Source organism: Hypomesus transpacificus, chromosome 23 (assembly GCF_021917145.1).
Source record: "Hypomesus transpacificus isolate Combined female chromosome 23, fHypTra1, whole genome shotgun sequence".
NCBI lineage: Eukaryota > Metazoa > Chordata > Actinopteri > Osmeriformes > Osmeridae > Hypomesus > Hypomesus transpacificus.
This window is the reverse complement of record NC_061082.1, coordinates 2,717,055-2,739,481: the sequence shown is the minus strand read 5'-3', so window position 1 is coordinate 2,739,481 and position 22,427 is coordinate 2,717,055. Positions and strand designations below refer to the sequence as shown.

At 46.6% G+C, this 22,427-nt stretch overlaps 1 protein-coding gene across 4 annotated transcripts; it reads right to left on the bottom strand.

Moving 5' to 3' along the window:
* Positions 1-592: 592 nt before the first annotated feature.
* On the bottom strand, positions 593-19,626 carry ccdc141 (coiled-coil domain containing 141). 4 transcript variants are annotated; one of them, XM_047047284.1, is made up of 26 exons: positions 19,042-19,626; positions 17,726-17,848; positions 16,436-16,630; positions 15,542-15,650; positions 14,390-14,649; positions 13,515-13,634; positions 12,981-13,193; positions 12,606-12,778; positions 12,056-12,197; positions 11,819-11,938; positions 11,542-11,733; positions 11,269-11,457; positions 10,983-11,162; positions 10,562-10,687; positions 10,203-10,391; positions 9,868-10,029; positions 9,570-9,719; positions 6,432-6,572; positions 6,059-6,256; positions 5,731-5,914; positions 5,484-5,596; positions 5,147-5,263; positions 4,481-5,026; positions 3,437-4,341; positions 2,694-2,866; positions 593-912 (listed from the first exon to the last, which is right to left on the bottom strand). In XM_047047284.1, the coding sequence occupies exons 1-26, from the start codon at positions 19,141-19,143 to the stop codon at positions 842-844; spliced, it is 5,193 nt and encodes a 1,730-aa protein (XP_046903240.1). In that variant the 5' UTR covers positions 19,144-19,626; the 3' UTR covers positions 593-841. The 4 variants fall into 4 exon arrangements, with proteins under 4 accessions (XP_046903240.1, XP_046903243.1, XP_046903239.1 ...); XM_047047287.1 differs by having other exon boundaries at positions 4,280-4,341; XM_047047283.1 differs by lacking the exon at positions 593-912 and having other exon boundaries at positions 919-2,866.
* Between the last annotated feature and the right edge of the window lie 2,801 nt (positions 19,627-22,427).

Genomic DNA, 22,427 nt, shown 5'->3' with positions numbered 1-22,427 from the left:
GGCATTCTGGGAGTTCGGAGCCATTTTATGCAAGCTCACACCTGTCACTCACTTTACATTGTCCAGACACATGGGTGCTGCTGCTGTGTGATGTAAACAGCAAACAGTTTCACGTAAAATTCTTACTGAAGAAGAACTATCGTCCTGTAGGCCTAACCATTTGATTTACTTCCACTGTTTAAGAATCTTTCTTGGACACTGGATGAGCCAGTCGTTTCAAGACAGACCAGGAAGGAAGAGGCTGCTGCTGTCACTCAAGCCTGTGTCTACCCCCCATCGCCTCAGCAGCCAGTTTGGGCAGGTGATGTCAATGGAGGAATGGTGGAGAAGATGTGTTGTTGTGTATGTTTAACATACAGCTCTGGAAAGAATTGAGAGACCACTGTGGTGTCTAATTTTGTGTATTTTCCAACATGTATTCCTCTACTGTAGGCCCAGCACCTGTTCTCATATTGACCTTAGCATCTGTTGATTTGTATTTTTATTTAATTTCATGATTTTGATCATCCATTTGTACAGCATAATTATATGTTAGAGCCAGGAGAAGGGTGATTGAACATTTATAATATCAAGGAACAATAAACACTATCAAGGAGATTTTACTTCAGAAGTATTCATTTATTTGCACATCATAAGAACAATTTTACAAAGACAAAACGTGAAAATAAGCCAACAAAAGCAAATGGGCAGTGCAATGTGCCTAGATCTTAGCTAATCCCCCATCGCTGTTGGAAACAAGAGCATTCTCTGTGCTATGTAATACGAACTCTGCTGCTTTGGCCCACATATATAAGGTATTCACTAAGCAGACGCTTCTATCCAAAGCAATTTAGCCCCAGCTTCAGTTTGCTGCTGGTAGATCTCCATCTTCAAGTGTTGATTCTGCCTCAATAGCTCCAGGACTGCCTTTGGCTGTTTTGAGCGTAGGAGAGAAGCTTATAATTAGTACCAGACAGCATGTTAAGATATAGTTGTTAGCTCCTATTTCTGTGGGCGGTTAAAACTTAATGTGTAGTTCTCATATACACAAGTTCACTGTGACTAGGCACCAAAGATGTAAAATGTAAATGTTATTTTCAACTGCTTTGCAATGCTGTAAGGGAATAGCTATAAATATGACCACCGAACATGCATCACTGAGGCTATTTAAAAATCCCTCCATCAACGCCACTCCCTGCCTTCTGCCACGTCCTCCAGTCCTTTTTTGATTAACATTCTCCTTCAGGATGGAGCTTGATTTAGGCTAATTCTAGGCATATTTAATCATTAGGAATGTTGGATGCTATCATACAGAATCTCTCTGTGTCAATCTGTTTATTGTCACTTCTCTGGTCATGGCCCTTCAGACTACCCCTGGAGGAAGCCATGTTATCATCGCAGAGGGGGGTCTCTTTGGAAGAACCATTGACTCATTCTAGAGGGGGGTTTAGATTGGAACACCCATTTACGTAGCCCAGCGGGGGGTTAAGTTAGCAACAGAGTGTAAGATGATATCGCAGACAGCCCCTCCCTAACCTCCCCATTGCCTAACACATCACAGCTAGCTAATCATCACCAGACTGATGTTAGCTAATTCGCGTTCGAATGGCCTTGAAAGCAAACACGTACACCTAACTCGGTAAACAATTCACTAAATGATAACTCAGTGAAATGCATTGTTTTGGGGTCTTATACTGCCTGGATTAAGAAGGTCTCAAAAGGCTGTACAATGAAAGCAAGCAAGAAAACCATACATTCTGAGACTCAGCAATGTAACTTTATTTGACATCATGATTCGATAAGACGACCTGACCAGTATTATAATGCAAGCCTATGTATCTCAGAGTTTAAACAACTTTCAGGAGGGGAACTATAACAAGCAGTGCACTGAGTTACAAGACTACATGACTGTATCCTGCAGCTCCCTATAACCTTGACTCTTGGTTGACAGCTGATCACGTTGTCTTGTATGCAATGCACTTTCCATCCATCACATATTGCATGAAGCAGAGTTGATGGAGATATAATTATGTAAAATAAAGTTCCATATACTAAAATACCAACTGTGTTTAAAATATATTGTCTATAATTTAATAATAAATAAGTCATGTGAGGGTTAATACATCTGTACTATGACAGCATCAGAGATTACATTTATCTAGACTATGGTTTTAACTGGGGACACTTCCTATTAAAAAGGCGTGTTCAGGAAATAAACATCAACAATTGACTGTGATCAAGTACTTAAATGTTTATCATATAAAGCGGTTTACTGTCCAATAGGGCTTGGGCATTTATTTGGGCGTTATTTCATGAAGCACTTTAATAGATATATTCACAACCACAGTGTTTTTAACCTACCATTGACCCAGGACTTTATATTTACCAACAGGAAATTAGCAGCCTCACAGCCTCACAGCCTCACAGGTGGTGTTAATCAGGAAAGTGGCCTCATTCCGATACATGGGTGATCTCCCAGGTGAGGTTGTCAAAGTGACTCAGTGTTCTGTGTGCCAACACTGCTGTCCATCAGAGTGTGTGGAAAGAGGTGGAGTTGAGTGTGGTTGGGTGGAGATAAGTGTTCTGGCAGGGGTGGGTGGTGTTACCCCCTCACAGCACCAACAGGTAGAGCAGCCACAGGAGGATGCACAGCGTGCCGAAACAGGTGTGCCAGTCCAGCTGGAGGGAGGTGAAGAGGTTGGGGTAACTGTTACCTGTCACCTGCAGAGCGGCACTAGAAGACACTGAGCCGCTGGAGCTTGAGGCCTGGATCTCATACACCCCAGCGTCACCCTCCTTCACCCTCTCAATGAACAGGGCGTGCTTGCCCTCCTTGTGGGACAGCTGTATGTGGTCGCCACTGGCCAGGCTCTCGCCGTTCTTCAACCTGAGGCAAGAGGGTCATCCATCACATCACACTATCACAGGAGATACAATTTACTCTAAATCAGCTCCTCTGCATCAGAGGCTGGGGTTAAGCAACATCAAAACAACTTCTGGGTACTGGACTATTCAATACTCTTATCGATTATTGGACAAAACGTGTTAACATGATCATAAGTAAAAAAATAACTCCAAAATTGTAGTTAGTCACACCAAAAACAGCAAGTTATTAAGTAAAATGGAACATAATACATGTTATGAAAAGGAGAGGTTTCGGAACACTTCATGCATTTTGTAAATGTGTCTTATCATCTGTCTACGACTCCTCTCCTCCCCACCCGACAGATCCATTTGGTCTAGATCTACAGAACTGTCTGAAGTCATCCACTGTCAGATGACTTACAGAACAAACAATAATCATTAAGAATTATTCATAAGGGTGCAAATCGGTTCTAAATCTTACACTGGTAAATTCCACTTTTGAAGCTATTGTAAAGATTGTGTTTTAAGCCGATCGATTTTTGGGGCTACAGACTAATGTGCTTATGGCAGTAGTTTACTATGGGCTACCCACCATGTGAGTGTAGGCTCAGGGTATCCAGTGACCTCCACCTCCAGAGTCACAGGCGACCCCTCCACTACGGTGGCACTAGCCAGGGGTCTGGTGAGGTAGGGCCCCTGTGCTGCCAGGCTGCCCATGGCTCTGCTGGCGGAGGGCAGTCTGATCTCCTCTCTGATGGCCATGGGCCGGCACACGTCTGGGTCCTGCTCTGTGGTTAGTGAAGAAGGGGAGGCATGCGTGTAACAAGGCCGGGCTGAGGCCGCGGCTCCGCGGGGCACGCAGGGGTCATGCACACACTCCTGGATCTCAGTGACACTTTCATGCAGCGAGTAGATGGTCTGGTGAAACTGGCTGGATGTGCCCAAGGGTAGGCTGGCTAGGTCTGGAGGGAGGCTGGCACCGGGCAGGTCACAATCGGGTTGGAGACCATGGTTGTGATTGGAGCTCCCTATGGGGAAACTGCTGGAATGGGCAGTGCCCTGGGGTAGGCTGGGTCCTGGGCTGGGATGACTGGTCTTGGTCTTGAGGATGCTGGAAAGAGTGGTGGAGACCAAGCTGGGAGAAGGGACAGTCAGTGGGCTCTGGACGAAGGAGGAAGACTCAGCTCTGAACCTGCTTCCCAGGCCTGCTGTGGGGGAGGGATTGCTCTCTGCCAGACCGGGCTGGGCCTGGCAGCTGGGTTCAGGCTGGGTCTGGCTCTGCTGGCTGTACTGGTTACACTGGTTGATGTGGATGCTATGGGAGGAGCTTACACAGCAGCCGTCATCCAGGTCATTCTCTAACTGGACAATATTGGACTCTGGGGTTTCTGATAGAGGGGGCAGGGAAATGTCATCAGGTGACGTGCATTCGTACTCGTCATTAGACAGTGACTCTTCTGTGAGAGCTTCTGCCTCTGCCAGTCCTCCAGCTGCATCCTGGGATTGAGGGGGTTAAAGAAGAGACCGCAAGAAAGAAGAGATAGTAAAGAGAGGGGGAGAGGGATGAATGTGAAATGCCATCATGGATTGATTGTATATTGATCTGGGCTTTGCTATGTTAAATCTTAATACTGACCTGAGGATCAGAGGATGTGTGGTAACCAGTAAAGTTATGAGTTAGCTCCTGAGCATTCTTCAGCCCTAGTCCCTTACTCTCCTTCTTCTGGAACTCTTTCTGGATGTCGGAGAAGCTGTGGCCAGAGGAAGGGGCCAGGGGAGGGGAATTGGCCCTAACTTGAGCACCAGGCCCTGACTGGTGTAAAGCATGGGCCTTCCTGTCCTTCTCCGACAGTGTGTGTGGAGAACAAGACAGGTTGAAGGTGTGCGTGCAGGAGAAGGAGGAGTGGCGCTCCTCTTTCCTCTCCACCGTGGACCTGCTGGTGAAGGTTTCCACTCGGCTGGTCTGTGAGTACTCCTCCTGGGTGAACGAGCTGCTCTCTGACACCACAGTCTGTCTCTCTGGGACTGTGTGTCTGGCGCCTTCTGTCTGCTTGTCTGGGAGGTCCTGGCTTTCTGTCTTCTTCAGAGGAGGATTCTTACTGGTCAGTGTCTTGATTGGGATCTCTTTCCCATCATCCCCTGTGGTGAGTTCCGGAGTATGTCCAGTTTCTTTCTGCTCCGACTGTTCCAAATGTAGGAGATTAGAAATGGATACTATCCAGGGGATATTATTAAAAAGATTCATGGTTTCCATCACTGAGACGTTTACTTTCAAACACAGTACATAATGTTGAGATCTTACCACATCCAGACAGTCAAGGAGTTGGTTTTCGGTCTTCTCTGCTAGCTGGTTGGAGGTTTTGTCCTGCAGTTCTGTCACATCCTGCTTGTCCTCTGACAGCTGCTTTACAGCTCCCGTCTGCCAACACAACACAGGTCATACTCTAACCAGGGTGCGAATTACAGGGGGGTTCCTAATTAAGACTTGGATTCCCCCAAAAGAGGTAAAAACAACAGGTCAGCGGGGGCTCGATACACGCCCTGGAGAATAAGTTGACCCCCTCGATTGTCATTGTATAATTCGCACTCTGACTGTAACTGGTGTGTGTGTGTGTGTGTCTAATGGGGGGCGCTCCAACCTGTAGTTTGGCCTCCAGGTCCATCAGTCCATTACACAGCTCTTTGATAGACTCCACTATCTCATTGTGTTTAGTGACAGTTTTGTCTATGTACCTCTTGCCCTCCTCAGCACCTACGACAAACATGAAAGATATGTACTGACTAGGTCTCAGGCAGACTTCAGCTGTTACATACTCAAGCACAACTTGATCTGTTCTGGTTTCTAACAGTCTGTTCTGTTTTGATCTCAACAGTCTAGTGCCTCACCGTGCAGCTTGATAGCCAGTTCAGTGATCTGGCTGATCCTCTCCTCTTGCTGAGGGACAGTTGGCCAGACGAACTTCTCAAACTGTTTGTAGAGGGTAGCCACAGCCTCCCTGGTTTGGCACTGGGAAGAGTATTTTCCCACCCGCACAATGGTTGCACTGGCTTCGTCACACCAGAACTGATACTGCAGCAAATACAGTAAGAATAGTGACAATGACCCATTCGCAGTGGCAACAAAGCATCCTGTGTGTGTGTGTGTGTGTGTGTGTGTGTGTGTGTGTGTGTGAGAGTGTGTGTGAGTGTGTGTGTGCAGTCCATGTGTACCGACCTCTTCCATGGCTTGCTGCAGCTTCACACTCATCTCCAGGTTCTGTCTGTACTCCTCCACGCTGCGATCAAAGTCTCCCAGCTGCCTCTGGAGCTCGTTGACGGCATCCTCCACCTCCCTGGGGCTGCTGCCCACTAGGTGGCGCTCTGAGCTGGACGACACCTTTGCCGTGAACACCTGAATACGACGCTTCAACACCTTCATGTGAAACAAGAGACATACATCTAAGCTAGGAGGAAAGATTCAGCTCTAGTGCTGAAAATAGTTGAGTGAGGGTTGAGGGAGTATTAGTGGAGGTCTACTGGAGATAATACACCAAAGTCAACTGGAAGGAAGCTAGTTTTAGAGTTAGAGTGCACTACATGAATCTCACCTGTAGCTTCTCAACATAAACGTCAATTTGCTGTATTTGGTTCTTCACTGCTTTCAGGTTCCTGGACTTTTCATTTTTCTTCATGTAGTTGAATTTCAGGTTGTTTAACTTCTTCTTCAAGTCCTTAAATGATTCTCTTAACTAAAAATATGTTAAAATAATGGTAAACATTAAGACAACTCAGAGGACTGGTTCAGTCTATGTAATTGTGAAGCATCTGCACTCTGGTTAATCCCAGGTCTCTAGAAATAGCCCACTCCACACCCCAGTGGCCTGAGATTAGACTATGGAGGTTGTATAAGAACCACCTCCCCCTTACCGTCTTACTTCTGAATAAAGTGGAACATACAAAAGTGGAATACATACATTTTGTAGCTTGGACTAAATACTTTCCCTATCTATAACTTGTGCAGCAGCACAGATATATGTGTAGCTGGGGTAGCGGAAGGCTGGGTCCATGTTCCCCCTGGCTTGGTGCTGAGGGGATTATATCAGTGAGCTTAATGGTTGATGCTGGAGACGTGATTTATACTGCAGGGCCATTTCTGTCCCGCCTGGCAGGCTTCAGCAATGGTGTCTGATTTCCAAATGGCTGGCTCATGTGTCAGCCAAGGACAGCTGCATCTCAAAGCTCCAGGTCTGAGGTCTGGAGCAGGGAGCCTGTGGCCCTGGATAGAGAGCCTAGGGCCCGGGGCTGGACCCCTTGGGTCAGTCATGTCACATGGTACATGGTAAGATCTGTTTATGTTCCTGACTCAGGTAGCGAGAGAGAGAGAGAGAGAGAGAGAGAGAGAGAGAGAGAGAGAGAGAGAGAGAGAGAGAGAGAGAGAGAGAGAGAAAGACAGAGAGAGAGAGAGAGAGAGAGAGAGAGAGAGAGAGAGAGAGAGAGAGAGAGAGAGAGAGAGAGAGAGAAAGAAAGGGGAGCGAAAGAGAGAAGGGGGAAAGGGGGAGTAGCCTACAGCAGCAGCGGACAGAGTGAAAAGCCAAAGCTTTAAAGAGTTTCAGATTTCAGACCCTCGACAGTTTATCTCAGAAGAAGGAACAAGCCACAGTTTGATGGTTGTTTTTCAGGCCTGAACATTTCCACCACTTCCAGAAGTTCTCTCCAGAAGCTCACACCAACCAAAACCCTTGGTCAATTCTTTGTAAACATAATTAGCTCGAAACATCTCACAGCAGGTGGAGAGGGCTGTGATTGGTTTGTCAAAGAGACCACGACAGTTTATATAGTGATGACAGGTGACTGTGTCACCATGATTAATACACTATGCAATCTGTGATGAACTTATAGTTCAATAGTCTACATGTATACAGTTGTTGTGTCCGCCCTTACTGAACAAATCAATTTTTTGAGTAGTATCCAATTGAAAGGAATAGAAACAGCACACTCCTGACTGAAGACAGACCTAAAAGATGGATCCTGCAGGCAACATCCACCACCAGGAACCCCACGTTGTACTGGGGAGCTGCTGGTTTTCTCACTTGCTGATGAGCGGCAGCAACTGGCCTGCCCATGCTCACAGCATACCAGCCTGTTTACTCATACATATTTATGAAAGGGGGGCGGTCACTGACACAAAATCCCAAATTTGTTGGGAGCTGTGACACAGCAAAGTGGGAAAATGTCTCCTCAGAAAAGTATTGTTTAGCATCTTACTACAAACAAACTTCATATTCAAGTAGGCATGCAGTAGATGATAGTCTTATGGTCTGATTATGGTGCATTAGCATTTAGTATTCGTAAAGTAGATTTTTATGACTATAGGTTTATTCATAAACTTTGCACGAGGTCTAATACATGAGTATATTTACTTCTGGACTGTCCAATATGTTTTAATAGAGACGAAACGCAGTCTGGTTAGTATCGAGGCATGTGTAGTGGTGTAGTGTCCTTCTTAATGGAAACAATGTCAACCCGAATCATCTTCATGAGAGCAGTTGAAATACAGTCATGTACATTCCTGGTTGTGTCCGAGATTATGTTTGTACCGTGACATGTTTAGGGGAACTCCCTCCCTCAAAGAGGCAGTGGGAGAAAGCAGTGGGAGATAGTGGCTCTCTCTTGTGGCCATATGGAAGTACAACACCCCCCCCCCCCCCTCTACAAGCTTATCAAATAATGTCATTAGTTGACAGCATCCTCTTCCTCACACGTCTTCTAGAATAATAAACTGTATCTTATAGGCCATCTTTAGTCCAATATATGATTAACTATAAGGAAATACAATTCTGACCTAGGTCAATGGAAAGTGTGACAAGTCAAGAGTGAACTGTGGATGAACTACACTGAACTGTCACCATCCAGTAGAAGGCAATGCAGATCACAACAGATCAGTAGTAATATTGAGTATTCTGATCTAAAATTCTGCAGTAATTTCCCATGCATTAATAAAGAGTGCCTCATGCAGAATCAAAGTTGAGTTCAGTAAATTATTTGTGTCAAAGTAAATTATTTATATCAAATGTATTTGTATCGACTTTGCTCAACAACTTTACAAAAGGAACACTTCGTGTATTGTTTTTAAGGTGGACCTGCTAATTCATGTCCTCCGGCGGATAGCTAACATGTTTGGAATGTGGGTCTTCCTTAAAACAGCTGATAAATCTGCCCCCTCTGGAGTGACATTAGCCACATGGCAGATGGGGAAGGAGAGAAGGATGGTGGAAGTGGGGGGAGGAAGGGAGGAAGAGAATGTTACTATCAATAGATTTTCTCTGGAGACAAAGCTCAGTGTCCCTAAGTTTAATATAGTCCAGAGACAGCCATGGTATGCTGAGGGGTGAGGTGGGAGTTGGACAGGGAGATCTCCTGCTTCCTTCTCCTATCTCTTCTTGCTAGCCTAAACTACACTGACAGGAAACAGAACAGGAAAGTAGGACACTTTAGAGACTATTGAGAACCCCGCCTAGGAGATTTGAACTCTGGAAGTCCCCTGTCCGTACCCCCAGCTTTCACACTGGCACAGTTGATTCCACTACTAATGCGATAATTGAGATGCTGGTTAGTTGAAACAGGTGTCCCTTTGTGATCTTATTAGCGTTATCCTACTGTTATTCTAACAGAACTGCTTTTCAGTCATCTTTAATTAGAGACCATAGAGTCCAAAAGTCCAGAGTTCCAGAGTCCAAAGACCTCACCTCTGTGATCTCCTCCTTGAAGACGCAGTAGTGGACATTGCTGGTGAGACTCTCCTCGCAGCGGTGGGCCTGGGCGATCCAGGAGGCACAGCCTCTCTCCAGACGCTCAAGACGTTCCGCCAGGCGACGCACACAGAACCCCGTGGCCTGCTGTGGAACCCCGGAGGAAGTCATGTGACTGCGACGCACGCTACAGTTTCATCGACAGCCTTGTCGGAGTCACGGTGTTGAAACAGGCAGATACATGGCATCTTAGAGGCAGGCATGCAGGCAGACGGGCAGATGGGGACTAACTTACCGACTGCTGTACGGAGGTGGTGATGTCCGTTCCCAGGGAGAGGGCCAGCTTGTGGAGGTGTCGGACGTGGCTCTGCCTCTCCTGGTGCTGGCTCAGCTGTGTCCGGGCCTGACTCGTCTCACTGAAGGCTCGCACCGGCTCACACGACAGCAACTTCTCCAGCTAGACCGCATACACAAACCATTACCCTTCCTGTCGTTAAATAGCTTGCTTCCATCCTCCATCTCTTAAAAAACACATTCGGACAAGCTCCCTGGAAACGTGAATCAAAGAGAGGCTTTGTAGGATGTGGATAAACACCAGGCCGGGGCTAGATAACATCTGTGGTCTGATACCTCGTTGTGGAGCTGGTGGAACTTGACGGCCATGTTGAGGAGCGCCTCGTACTCTCTGATCTTCTCTTTGATCCTGTGGTGCAGCTGGAGAAGCTCTGTGACTCTCTCACTTTTCTCCCTGACAGGAACTCCCTTGAGGGCCAGCAGCTCCGACGTCTTCACCATGTACTCTACTTCAGCATTCAGTTGCTACGGCGGCAAAGTAGAGAGTGGAACAGATATTTTTGGTTGCTACCACAACAGATATCTTGTACTGTAAAAGGAGTCCACCACAAGGGATCAGTCCTATTAATATGCGGCTTTGTCAAGTGGGAGGATGGAGTCACTTTGGCCACAAGATGGAGTCAATCTCTGCTTACCATAAACTGAGGCTTGGCCAGGTTGAAGTTCTCCAGTAGTTTGGAGACTGTCTGTAGGTCTGAGCCCAGGTCTATCTTGGTGGTTGGAACCAGAACCTCTTCCACTGACCTCAGGTCATTAAGCGTCTGGAATAAATGACCGTGAAAAAAATGAACACATTTTGTTGTATTCTTGACACAAACATTTAGTCATTTAGTAGACGCTCTTATCCAGAGCGACGTACAGTAAGTACAGGGACATTCTCCCCGAGGCAAGTAGGGTGAAGTGCCTTGCCCAAGGACATAACGTAATTTGGCACGGCCGGGAATCGAACCAACAACCTTTCTGATTAATAGCCCAACTCCCTAACCGCTCAGCCGTCCAACCCCCGCAAAGCAACCTGAGACAGAGAAGGTTAGATGCGACGCAACTCCAGAGCACCTTTTTCAACTGTTCTTTAAACCTCTTCCACTGCTTCTTGACAGACTTGATGTGACTGACATGCAGCTGCCAAGAGGTCCACAGGTCTGACAGGTCCCCTTTCCTCTTGGTCAGGTCCTCCATGGTCTTCTCCACCACCACAATGGCAGCTCGGACATTCAGGTTCAGCTTCTCACTCACCTAAAACCAGGCAAAAGCAGAAAAGCAAAGAAAGAAACTGTCACTTTGTATTTGAAATCTCTCTTACCGAGCTGGACGAGCTGTATTTTGATTTTCTGTTACTAACCATGTTAGAGTTGATGAAGTTGTTGCCCTGGTCCTGCATGGTGAGGAACCTCTGTAGCATGCTCTGCCAGCGGGCATCAGCCTGCTCTTTCACCCCCACACCACCTCCTCCTCCTCCACTCTCTTCATTCTCTTCCTCTTCTGGCTTCCTGTTGTAGGATTCTCTCAGGCCTTGCATCTGCTCCTCCACCTGCACACAAAAACACCAATGAGGTGACCTCCCTATAAAGAAAAAAAAAGCTTTTAAAACACTTTTGTTGTCACACAAACTGACCTCCTCAGCAATCCTGAGGAAGCCCACGTATGGTCGTATGCTCTCGATGCGCTGGCTAATGTTCCTTGTGACGGTCTTCAGCTCTTCCTCCAGCAGACTGGCTTTGTTGGAGAGCTCGGTTGCCTCGGGACACTCGAGGTCCCTCAGCTCCAGCAGGAGCTCAGACATGGCCTCTGCATCAGCCGCCGTCTCCTGAGGGAGAGCACATGACTGAGCAGGGCAGGAAGTGGAGCTGGATGAGCCACTCGTCCTTCAGTCCATGTCAATGGATAGTTACCCGTGTCTGCTCCGAGAGCTCCAGGTGTTTGTTGAGGAGGTCCTCAGACTGAGACAGCTGCTCTCCAGGTTCGGTGTTGCTTGATAGAACATGGCTGCAGCCCTTTATCCACACGGAGATCTGAACAGGACACAAAGACACACCATGTTACTGACACGCGAAGCGCTGCAACTGGTCCTCAGCCAACGAACCACACATACAAACACATACACACACATTCTGTCTTGTCAACGGTACCTTGTCTATCAGGTCCTCACATGAGGACACTAACTGCTGCTTTTTATCAGCCAGGGCTCTGTGGGCATGGCACTCCCGACTCAAACTCTCGACTCGTTCGCAGACGTATCCCAGCATCCTCTGCACCCCTGCCATCTGGTTACTATGAAGAAGAAGCATGGAGGATTAGAACGAGGTCTGGTCATCAATGGTACACATCCCACCTCTGGAAGGAACCATCTTTGAAATATATTATAAACAAAATAAATGTTTACGTGGCAAGTTATGACTTGTGAAAAGCTTCGAAAGAAAGCTAATTCAAATGACCACCACAACCCAAACCGACCTAACTAACCGATGCTCAAACAACACACTGACATTTACATTATTCAGTAGACACTCCCATCCAGAGCGACTTACAGTAAGTACAGGGACATTCCCCGAGGCAAGTAGGGTGAAGTGTCTTGCCCAAGGTCACAACGTCATTTTGCGCGGCCGGGAATCGAACTGGCAAACTTCAGATTACTAGCCCGATTCCGTAACCGCTCAGCCACATGACTCCCTGACTGACCTGTGTAGGTGGCTCTTCAGCAGCATGAGCTGTCCTCTCTGGATTGGCTCCATGGAAGAATCCTTGATGTTCCTCAGCAGCTCCTCATGCTTCTTCGCCAGCTCTGTTAAACTCATCGTCTGGGTCTTCAGATTCTTGATCTGACTCTCGATGCCTCCAAGGACCTCAAACGCCTGAGGAGGCATGGGGAGGTAAGTTTGCTCAATCGGCAAGGTGAGATAGTATGTGTGTATCTATCAAAAAAATGCTAAGATTATTCAAATACATGTGCTGTGTTCTTTTTCTGATGTAAAGTTAAACTTCAACTAAAAACAGGCAGAATGACAACTCTCACCACCAGAGGGCAGTGCTGACTGGCATCCAGCTGAGCTTTACCTTATTGGCGCTGTCAAAGAAGGCGTTGCTTTCCTGTAGCTGAGCCTGACGGCCCATCATCAGGCTCCAGAGCTTGTCTTGGAGGCTCTTCAGAGTCCCACTCCTCTCACACACCTGCCCTGCCTCAGGACATTCCTCAGGGTGCAGCTGCAGCTCCTCTGTCTGCAGCTCTGAGGCCTGAGTCAGCAACCTCTCCACCAGGAGGCTCCACTCCTGCATCGCAGAAGGAAGACGGACAGAGATACCAGAGGGAGTAATGTGTGAGGCAGCAGGACAAGGCAGTAAATCACATATTTGTATTACTGAACTGAAGTTGGAAGTGATGCCACCACACTTCTATAGTCATCTAAGATGACATCTATAACATTGAAGGATGGTGATAAATTGTGCTGGAACAGTTAACAGACACAGATCTGAACATTGTATAAAATGTTATCTTGCACAGAGGACTGGAGACGTTCTGCTCCATCAAAGGAATCCTTCATGAGGAGCCATCATGACCCATGATGACATACAATATCTGAGCCACGGTACCTTGGCTTTGGCCTCAAAGTCTCTGTACTCCTGAAGCAGCCCTTGGCTCTCGGACAGACTGGAGCCCAGTGCATCTCTTTCCAGGTACACCTCTGCCTGGCTCCTGAACCACTCTGTCACCTGGGGCCAGGAAATATCAACATCAGGGAGTCAGATGGCTGAGCGGTGAGGGAGTCGGGCTAGTAATCCGAAGGTTGCCGGATCGATTCCCCGCCGTTCCAAATGACGTTGTGTCCTTGGGCAAGGCACTTCACCCTACTTGCCTCGGGGGAATGTCCCTGTATTTACTGTAAGTCGCTCTGGAAAAGAGGGTCTGCTAAATGACTAAATGTAAATGTAAATGTAACATCAAGATTCATTCAAACCCAATGATGATTTAGAAACATAATAGATTTGAACAGATCTAGGGACAAAAAGGACACAGCACATGATGTGAGGTGATTGTCTGAGATGCTTTTAACGTCAGCGTTACACAGCATCTAGAGGCACGCACAGAAATAGAAGGCAACTCCAGAACCGGTGGATAGAGTATCAAACACTTGGCATGTCTAAAGAGCAAAGCCAAAGGCATATGTATTTTATTTCAACACATGATGCCATATGATCAGCTGGATAGAAGAAATGTTTAGCATTCATCTAAGAGGACATCCTCAGGACATCTTTATCATGAGGCCTGTACACATGAGCCATTTCAGAATATTCCAGCCCATAGCTCAGCTTGAAAAGCCTCTTTTTCAGTGTTCATTCATGTGTAGCCATAGTAACAGACCTGAATGCATTCCTCTCATGATTTGCATTTGTGTTGTCACAACATCAAGCCTAGCAAAACCAGATCCCATTTCATAAGAGTAGCACTTCCTGTTCCAGCGACTCACTTCCTGTTCCTGTCTTTCCCACTGGAAGAGGCGCAGGATGAGCTGCAGGTGGAGCTGCTGCTGGTTCATGCTGAGGTCCACCTGCCTGCGCCTGTCCTGCAGGATCTCCACCAGGCTCTCCACCCTGCTGCAGCTGCTGCTCCACCCCTGCAGCCCTGCAGCGCCGCAGCCTCGCAGCTCCTCCATCTGCTGCAGCTCCCGCAGACACGACATCAGCTCCTCACGTTTGGTCATAACCAGCAGGGACCTCTCCAACAAACCTGACGTCGACACAAAGAAGGGGTTTAGGTTAAGGGTTTAGGTTGGTTGAAGGACAGTTCTATGGGCGTATTTGAAGCCCTCTGTAACATTGCTTGTAAAAAGGGCTATATGAATAAATTTTTATTTGATTTGAAGGGGTTGTGTCTGATAAACATGTTGTACAACTCTGGTGTGGTTGCAACATATTTATATCATTACCAGATAGATTTTGTGTCATCCAAAGCATGTCCTCTGAGGTTTTACATTTGTAAGGTTAAAACATAGGGTGCAGTCTTACCCACACCATGAAGTCATATCTATGAACCCTGATACAGGGAATGGGAAGGGTTTGTTGATACAATGTTTGACATCATCAGACATGAAGCTCCCCATGTCCCTGAGCAACACAACCACCGATGAAGGAAAGCTTTTGTTGAACTGACGTATCCCTCTCCACCCACTCCTATGATGGGACACTCATCCTGTCCACACACACGCTGTAATGTGGAACTCAAAGCCATGGGGACGTTAAATCCACAATCCAGCTCCAACTGACAGCCGCAGTGACTTTGTTTTGATAATAAAAAGGTCATAAAGAGAAAAAGGGAGGATGAGTAACTGTTCTATTCTGACTGATATTTGTAAGTGCTGTGATCAGGCCTCGCAACTAACTTTTTTTCCTCACTGTCCCAGTGTTGACCCAAACTGAACTTTGTAAAATTAAACAAAATGTGAATTCTTGTGTTTTGCAGACTGGGTGTCTGGAGGTGGAAGGCCAGAGGTGACCAGTCTGAGCACAGTCAGCCATGAATCACGTGACAGACATCTGGAGCTGGTACTATGCCGTCACTACTCCTCACTATCCCAGGATGCCTTGGGGCTCTGAGAGGTCCTCTGAGAGGTCATCCTCACCTCTCTTCATGACGCTGTGTGTCTGCAGCAGTTCCCTCAGACTCTCTGTGTCCTCCAGCTCCTGGCCTCGGCTCTGGAACTCCTCCGCCTCGTCGATCCTGATGGCAAACTGGGAGACAGGTTGCTTTCTTAGCTTTTTTGTTTTACTGACAAAGTGGGATTTGAATGGTTGTTGGTTGTTCTTTGAGTTACTAGCAAACACTTTGTGGAAGGGATCCAAAGAAAGAAAGAAAGAAAGAAAGAAAGAAAGAAAGAAAGAAAGAAAGAAAGAAAGAAAGAAAGAAAGAAAGAAAGAAAGAAAGAAAGAAAGAAAGAAAGAAAGAAAGAAAGAAAGAAAGAAAGAAAGAAAGAAAGAAAGAAAAAAATATAGGCAGGCATCGTCAATGGATCACAGAGAAATAGACATCAGCTTCAGATCTCAGGCAGACCAGCAGCAGCCATGGATTCAATTTAGAGAACCATTGTTTATCTGTTAGCATACAGAGCATGTATTTACTGTTCTGTCATGTTTATTGTTAAATGGAATGAAAATGTTTTTCCTGCTTGAATACACTATTGCTAACGATACGGAAGGATCATGCTGTGTTCCCTTTGAATGGTTTTGTGTTGTTTTGAATTGGTTTACAGGGGAAACAGATGTAGCTTTCAAAACAGGAAGGTACTGTAACACTGTGCAGTGCTGCTTTCATGAAGTCAAAACTTCCCAAAACCAATACTGCCATGACAAATCACTTTCCGTGTTGGAATTTATCAATTTTTTTTATACTGTACAGTAGCCTGATAAACCTGTTTGGTGGGATTGTGTCAGGATGGTGTTACCTGTACATTGAGGTAAAACAGGGTACTAAAACAGACCGTGAAGCAGACCAGTCCAGACGACGGTGAACGTCTCACCTCCAGCGCGCGGTCAAAAAACTCGGAGGACAACTGCAGCAGTGTCTTGCGCCTCTCCAGCAGGGAGATGAGGCTGCTCCATGCCTGGCTCAGCGTGTCAGCCATGGCCTCATACACCTCCCCCTCATCCCTCCTCTTCTCCTCCGCGGTTTTGTCTGCTTCCTCCAGCAGAGCCCACACTCCTCCCTCGTATTTCTAACAGGACAGACACAGACACAATGTGATTCTTACGGGACAAACACACACAAACGTTTTCTGACAGGATAAGCACACTTAAGTTCTGAGAGAAAGACACTCTTCAGGTTGTATGGGGATAGACACACTGTTAAGGTTGTATGGGAACAGACACACTCTTAGTTTGGCATAGCTACTTTCCTTCTATTTCTGACCGACACAAGCATCACCTCACTCTGCTTTTATCTCTGACAGAAGCCATGAGTCCAGTTTCCTTCACTCTCTGTCAAGAGGGTAGTGTTGATTTACAAAACATCATTACTCATCCTGACATGGTTATTTCATTTGAGCAGGGGCTTTTTACTGCATTGCTTTGGACAACATTCAGCCATGTCCAAGTTTACTTACGCAGGCTTTCATATGTGCCACAATCTGTTTAGGATTCGTCAGTAGGAGAACTCTGTAATTAGAGTGTTCTAGGGCCTAAATCTGACTTTCTTATGATGGTTACAGATTCCACGCCTATTGGTTGGATAATCTAATCCTTATTTTCTTTGTGTTTAAGAGGAAAAAGAACCCCACAACCATCACTCACACCAATAGAGTGCTGTCTCGCCTTGCTGTAATAAACTCAAGGGAGAACAGGCTGGACGTTATATGTTCTGTACTGTATGTGCCCATCACCAGCCGGAAACGATCTGACTACAGGAGAGCCATTCAAACAACTGTACTTGGCAACAGAGTGAACAGTTGGATCTGAAATAGCTATTGTACTGCCGAGGCTAAAATGGGCCCTGGAAAGACTGTCTGTTCAGTGGAAATGTTATAAATCAAGGTGATAGCTGCTGCTGACAAAGCTCCGGTGAAAAGCCATGGAACAGCAGTCAACCTCCATCTTAACTCAGAGCAGAGCAGTCCTAATGATGTCCTAGTAACAGGTTATGTTCTACCTCGGGGTGAGGAATGTCAAGATTATTCATTGAAACATTAGTGCTTTGACAGTAAGTGGTAGTCATGGAATGGTATGAGTCATGAGTGGTATGAGTGGTAGTCATGGATGTCCAGTCAGTCAGTCAATCAGTCAGTCAGCATGTGGGTCCGTTGCACAGCCGGTACCTTGAGTTTGGTCAGGAGCTGGTCGTGCTCCTCCATGAGTTTCTTGGTTTCTTCTTGGTTGCTGCCCATCTCCAGCAGGTCTGGCTGGGCCTCGGTTAACTGAAGCTGCAGTAGCGGCCCACTCTACACACAAACAAGCACACACACACACATGCCAAGGCCATGTTTATGTACAGACTCGGTGCTAAGCAGGTTGTAACAGTATACCTGTGAACAGCCACATGGCTGTTTGGATTTCACGGTGTGTAAACAGAGCATGTATCTAGGTACCGTAGGATTACTGTTCCTTGCTGGCTGTGTGGAAGACACCTTGGGGACAATGTCACGCTCTCAAACTGGCAAAGCACATACATGAAGCATACTCTGACTTGCTGCTTGCTGTGTACATGCCTGTGTGTGTGTGGAGCTGATTCACCAGGCACGTTGTGCCCTTTAATGACAGCATACCTCAGATTACTGCACTGACACTCACTTTACAGGGCCTTGGAATGCACCGCCCCCTGACCACAACGCAGCCTAAACTGGTCAACACACTTGCATCCCCGCCATTCCTCTACCACTGTTCCATAATCCCCTTTCCCCCAAAACAACCCACCTGCTGAGTGGAAATCAATAACCCAGAACCTCAGCAAACACCTTTTCATGTGAATTTGTACTTCCTCGATGTATAAATATCATTAAAATCCCTAAATAAATAAATTACGCCCTCATGTGTCACTGTCCTACTGTTTGAGTGGTGCTTTGTCCCGAACAATATAACTATCATGATGGAATGTGAGAGCTGATGTCGCGCTGTGATAGATAAGCCTGTATTTGTGAGGGACGTGGGAGTTATGTCAAAGAGAGCCTGCTGGACAAACACAGGGCAGCATTGACATCTCAGCAGCACAGCTGAACAGCAGAGTGCTGCAGCTCCCCATGTCTGTGACATCATGGACACACCGGTCTGTCTCTCTCTCTCTCTCCCGAAAGAGCAAAGCACTTTGGGAGCAATCGATCTGATACAGAGAGGTCACAGCCAGACAAAAACAGACGGATCGATATCACCTAATGCAAACATGCTGTGGTGGTTTATTGTTGTTGTGAAGATTCTTGTCGCTATGGTGATTGGTGTCAAACCGCCTGTTTAATCTTGAATGGAAAAAGACACGCTCTGAACTATCTCTATGAAAAACATGACACAAAAATTGTCCAACAAGCTAAATTGGACATTTGGACCATTGTGAAACCCCAGAATTAACAACAATGTATGTACAAACTCACAGACCAAGTTATGTTACCTCAAACTACTGTAAAAGTTAGAACAAGCATTGTACCTTGAGGAGAGTGATGATGATCTGGGAATCCCCAGCCTGGACTGCAATGGTGCTGATAGTGGTCGAGGAAGGCTGACCTCCACTGTCACCTTCGCTGGACATGGTCTACTCTGTCAGTTCCACACCTCATACAGTGTTACGCAGAGTTATAACTGCCCCTCTCTTCCTTAATGCCTCCGAAGCACTCTCCCCTCACTGCCTCAGCTCTCTCTCTCTTCGTTTCCCGCTCTCCTTTTGTTGTCCCTTTTTTTCTTCTGTTCCTGGGTACTCAGTCTTTTACTTGTGCTCCAAACCGTCCAGTATTCCTCTGAAGATGTCCCAGAGCGAACCGCAGCTCTCTGGTCCAACAGGTTGAGTATATAATCCCGACAGCACCTGTGTTTGTATGTGTGTGTGTGGAGGTGTCCTCTCTCCAGTTGCTTGCCTGGGTTCTGGAGGACACAGAGCAGCAGTGGACAGGGCAGAACACAGCGGTAAAAATAGACCCGTCCACCAGGATTATCACACGCTGCTCCCGCTGTCGGCAAAGAGAGACATCTGACACACCCCGAGTTTGGTGGCTCTCTCTGGTCTCTCTTAGTGCCCTCCCTCAATCCCTCCCATCATCCCACTGCCTGCCCTCCACCCTCTCGCTCTTTCCCAGTTCGTTCTTTTGTTTTCCAGTCTTGTCTTTCTGTTCGAGTCACTCCTTTCCTCTTGTTCTCCTCCCTCCCACTCTTGTCACAAACTCAACCAGCCACAGAGCCATCCAAGGGTTCCCTTTTGTCCCAGAGAATGGTTGAGGAAACCAAGTTGTTTCTCTTCAAGGGGATGAATAGATTTCTATCAGTCTGGCAGACTCCTCGCAGTCAGAGATAAACCTCTCTTTATCTCTCCCTCCCTCTCTTCGCGCTGAAGTATCACACCCTCAGCTCAGCAGTGTCCCCAGGCCCAGCGTATGAAGACGTTTGTTGTTCCGCCATCCCCTCTCTTCTCCTCCACAGTCAAGCACCCGTCACCATGGTATGCTGCTCTTCTGTTTAGATACCAAGTGTAGATCAGACTCTGGCTCTCTGGCCGGCCGGCCGGCTGGCTGACGGCTGTCTGGCCAAATGGTTGGCTGACTGGTTGACTGGCTAGCAAGCTGGCTGTTAACAGTCAATATACTGAGCCTGGAAAATCTACTTATCGTGCAAGCAATACTCCGACAGTTGAGTCATCCATAAATACATTTTGAGCAACTAAAACTCAGCATGTGTAGCTATTAATTTGTGCAGCATGTGATTCCACAGATCAGTTGTGGTTATCCTTGGTGGTGGTGGTGGTTGTTCTAATCTATCAAGGAAAGGGCTCCAGAGCCTGGAGTGCTGAGGGGTGGATGTCAGTCCTGATTCCCTGAGCGCAGCACAATGGAAGGAAGAGATAGGGAATGTTCTGAAGCATCAGAACTCAGGGAAACGCTCACAGACCTCTTCTTCCTGCCTCCTCTACAACACGCTATGTGATGCTTCAGGAAGATTATGCTATGATACACAAGCCAGAAAATTATCAGATGATGTCACTGAACACAGAGTGGAGTGGAGTATGTGTATATACATAAGGAATGGAAGGTAGAGTATGTAAGACCAGAGCAGTGTGCCTTGAGTGTGTCTAGGTTTTCAGTCTCAGCATACCAGTTCACCTACGTCACTTCCTGCCTACGCTGGTATAGAGTGGATATCCCCCAATTCTACTCAGCACAGCTTTAGACCTCACAGTACTGCAGTGTTGCACATTTGGTATCTACTCTTTCTAGTCAAAAGTCTGCCCTGTGGATGCCTGTAATGTGTTGTATAAGTGAGTTACTTTTACATAAAGGATGTGTTGCTTGCTTCATTCAGTGTTAAAGACTGTGTTATGGTGGAATTTCTTAAAGGTCAGTCCAAGGTTGAAGCAATGTGGGCTGTCTATGCTAATGTAGAGGAGGGGAAGAACTGGGGGGAACGGCTTTGTCAAGGGTTGAAAAGAACCACTGTTCACACTGTTGAATGTCTTTACGTTTGTGTCGGCCAAACCTCATCACCAAAAACATGAAAACCACACTGGCCCCTGGACATAGTGACAGTCATGACACACTGCCTGTTCTCTAATCATACAGTACCATGACGACAAGGTATGTAAATACCTCCTCTCTCTCCCCCCTCACCCCCAGTCCTGGTCTGAGGAGGGTCGAGACAGCTGCAGGTTGACTGAACAGCTGAGAGAGTAGAAAGCTCTGTGAAGTATAGCAAACATGCCTCTGGGAGATTCCCTGGGAGGCCCTTACAACACTGGGCCATCTGCTGGGCTCTCTTGATAGAGAGACAGGCTAAGGCACCCTGACGACATCCCACTCATCCAGACATGAGCTGATCTCACAATGTTCCAGGGTGCCCTGGTGGCTAGTTGGGTAGGGCGCGGACCATATGAACAGCTGCATTACAGTTGAACCGTAATGCAGTGGCCCGGGTTGTATTTTGGCTGGTTGTTTTGGGGTCATGTTCAGTTCTCTCTTTCCCCTTCATTAGCGGTCTCTCTGTCCAATAAAGTGGGGGAAAAGGCCCAAAATACATATTCAAAACCGAGGATTTTCACCTCTTGATCTGCAGTCAAATGCACTACCACTGAGCTTCATCCACCCTAAGGTACTCTATGCAGTAAGCAAGACTATTCATTTATTTGAGAATTGCTGGTCGTTCAGGAATTACAAAAGGCATGCAACATTGTCACTGTTTGCTCTCTGGATAAACCAGCAACTGTCTTTCTGCGTGCCCCCAGCCAATCACAGAAAGCTATATTTATCTCTTACACTTACGACCAATCAAACAAGGATATATTTAGCTTCTCCATCAGTCTGCTGTCACCCAAACTTCAAAAGCAGCTATGGTGTCTAACTTGCGTTCAGTCAGCATACAATGTAAACAGAATATCTTTAAATTGGAGCTGCTAAATGAACTTTGAAATCTATAAACAAAACATTGGAAAAGTTTCTATTCTTGCAAAACATTTGTCTCCAATTATAATAACGCACATTATATCCAGTCAACTTCGAATGAGTGTTTAGTTACATGCACAGAGCAGACAACTGTTTTGAAAACTGTATGACCTTTAAAAAACAAAATCAATGTTAAAGTAACGTGTACCTTCCCAGACAGCTCTGACAGTGTTCTAGTCTGGTCATCCAGAGAAGCTGCCAATAATGATCCTAGTCACACTGGTTATCTAACTGGCCAAGCTTCACCAGACAGAGTGCTGAATGTCCTCTCGTGGAGCCGACGAGCCTAAAAGGGTCACCTCAATGACGATAAATATTGTGTGTGGACACCAAAATCTGCTCAAATGAGCTATCGGATAACTCGGTAAAGATGTGAAGTTCATTGTCAGCACAA

Excerpts from the sequence above, each read along its gene's own strand:
- ccdc141 (XM_047047283.1), bottom strand. The coding sequence starts at position 19,143 with ATGTCCAGCGAAGGTGACAGTGGAGGTCAGCCTTCCTCGACCACTATC. Across the intron at positions 15,651-16,435 it reads TTTTTGACCGCGCGCTGGAG|TTTGCCATCAGGATCGACGA; the intron begins GTGAGACGTTCA and ends CCTGTCTCCCAG. Across the intron at positions 14,650-15,541 it reads ACACAGCGTCATGAAGAGAG|GTTTGTTGGAGAGGTCCCTG; the intron begins GTGAGGATGACC and ends TGTCGACGTCAG.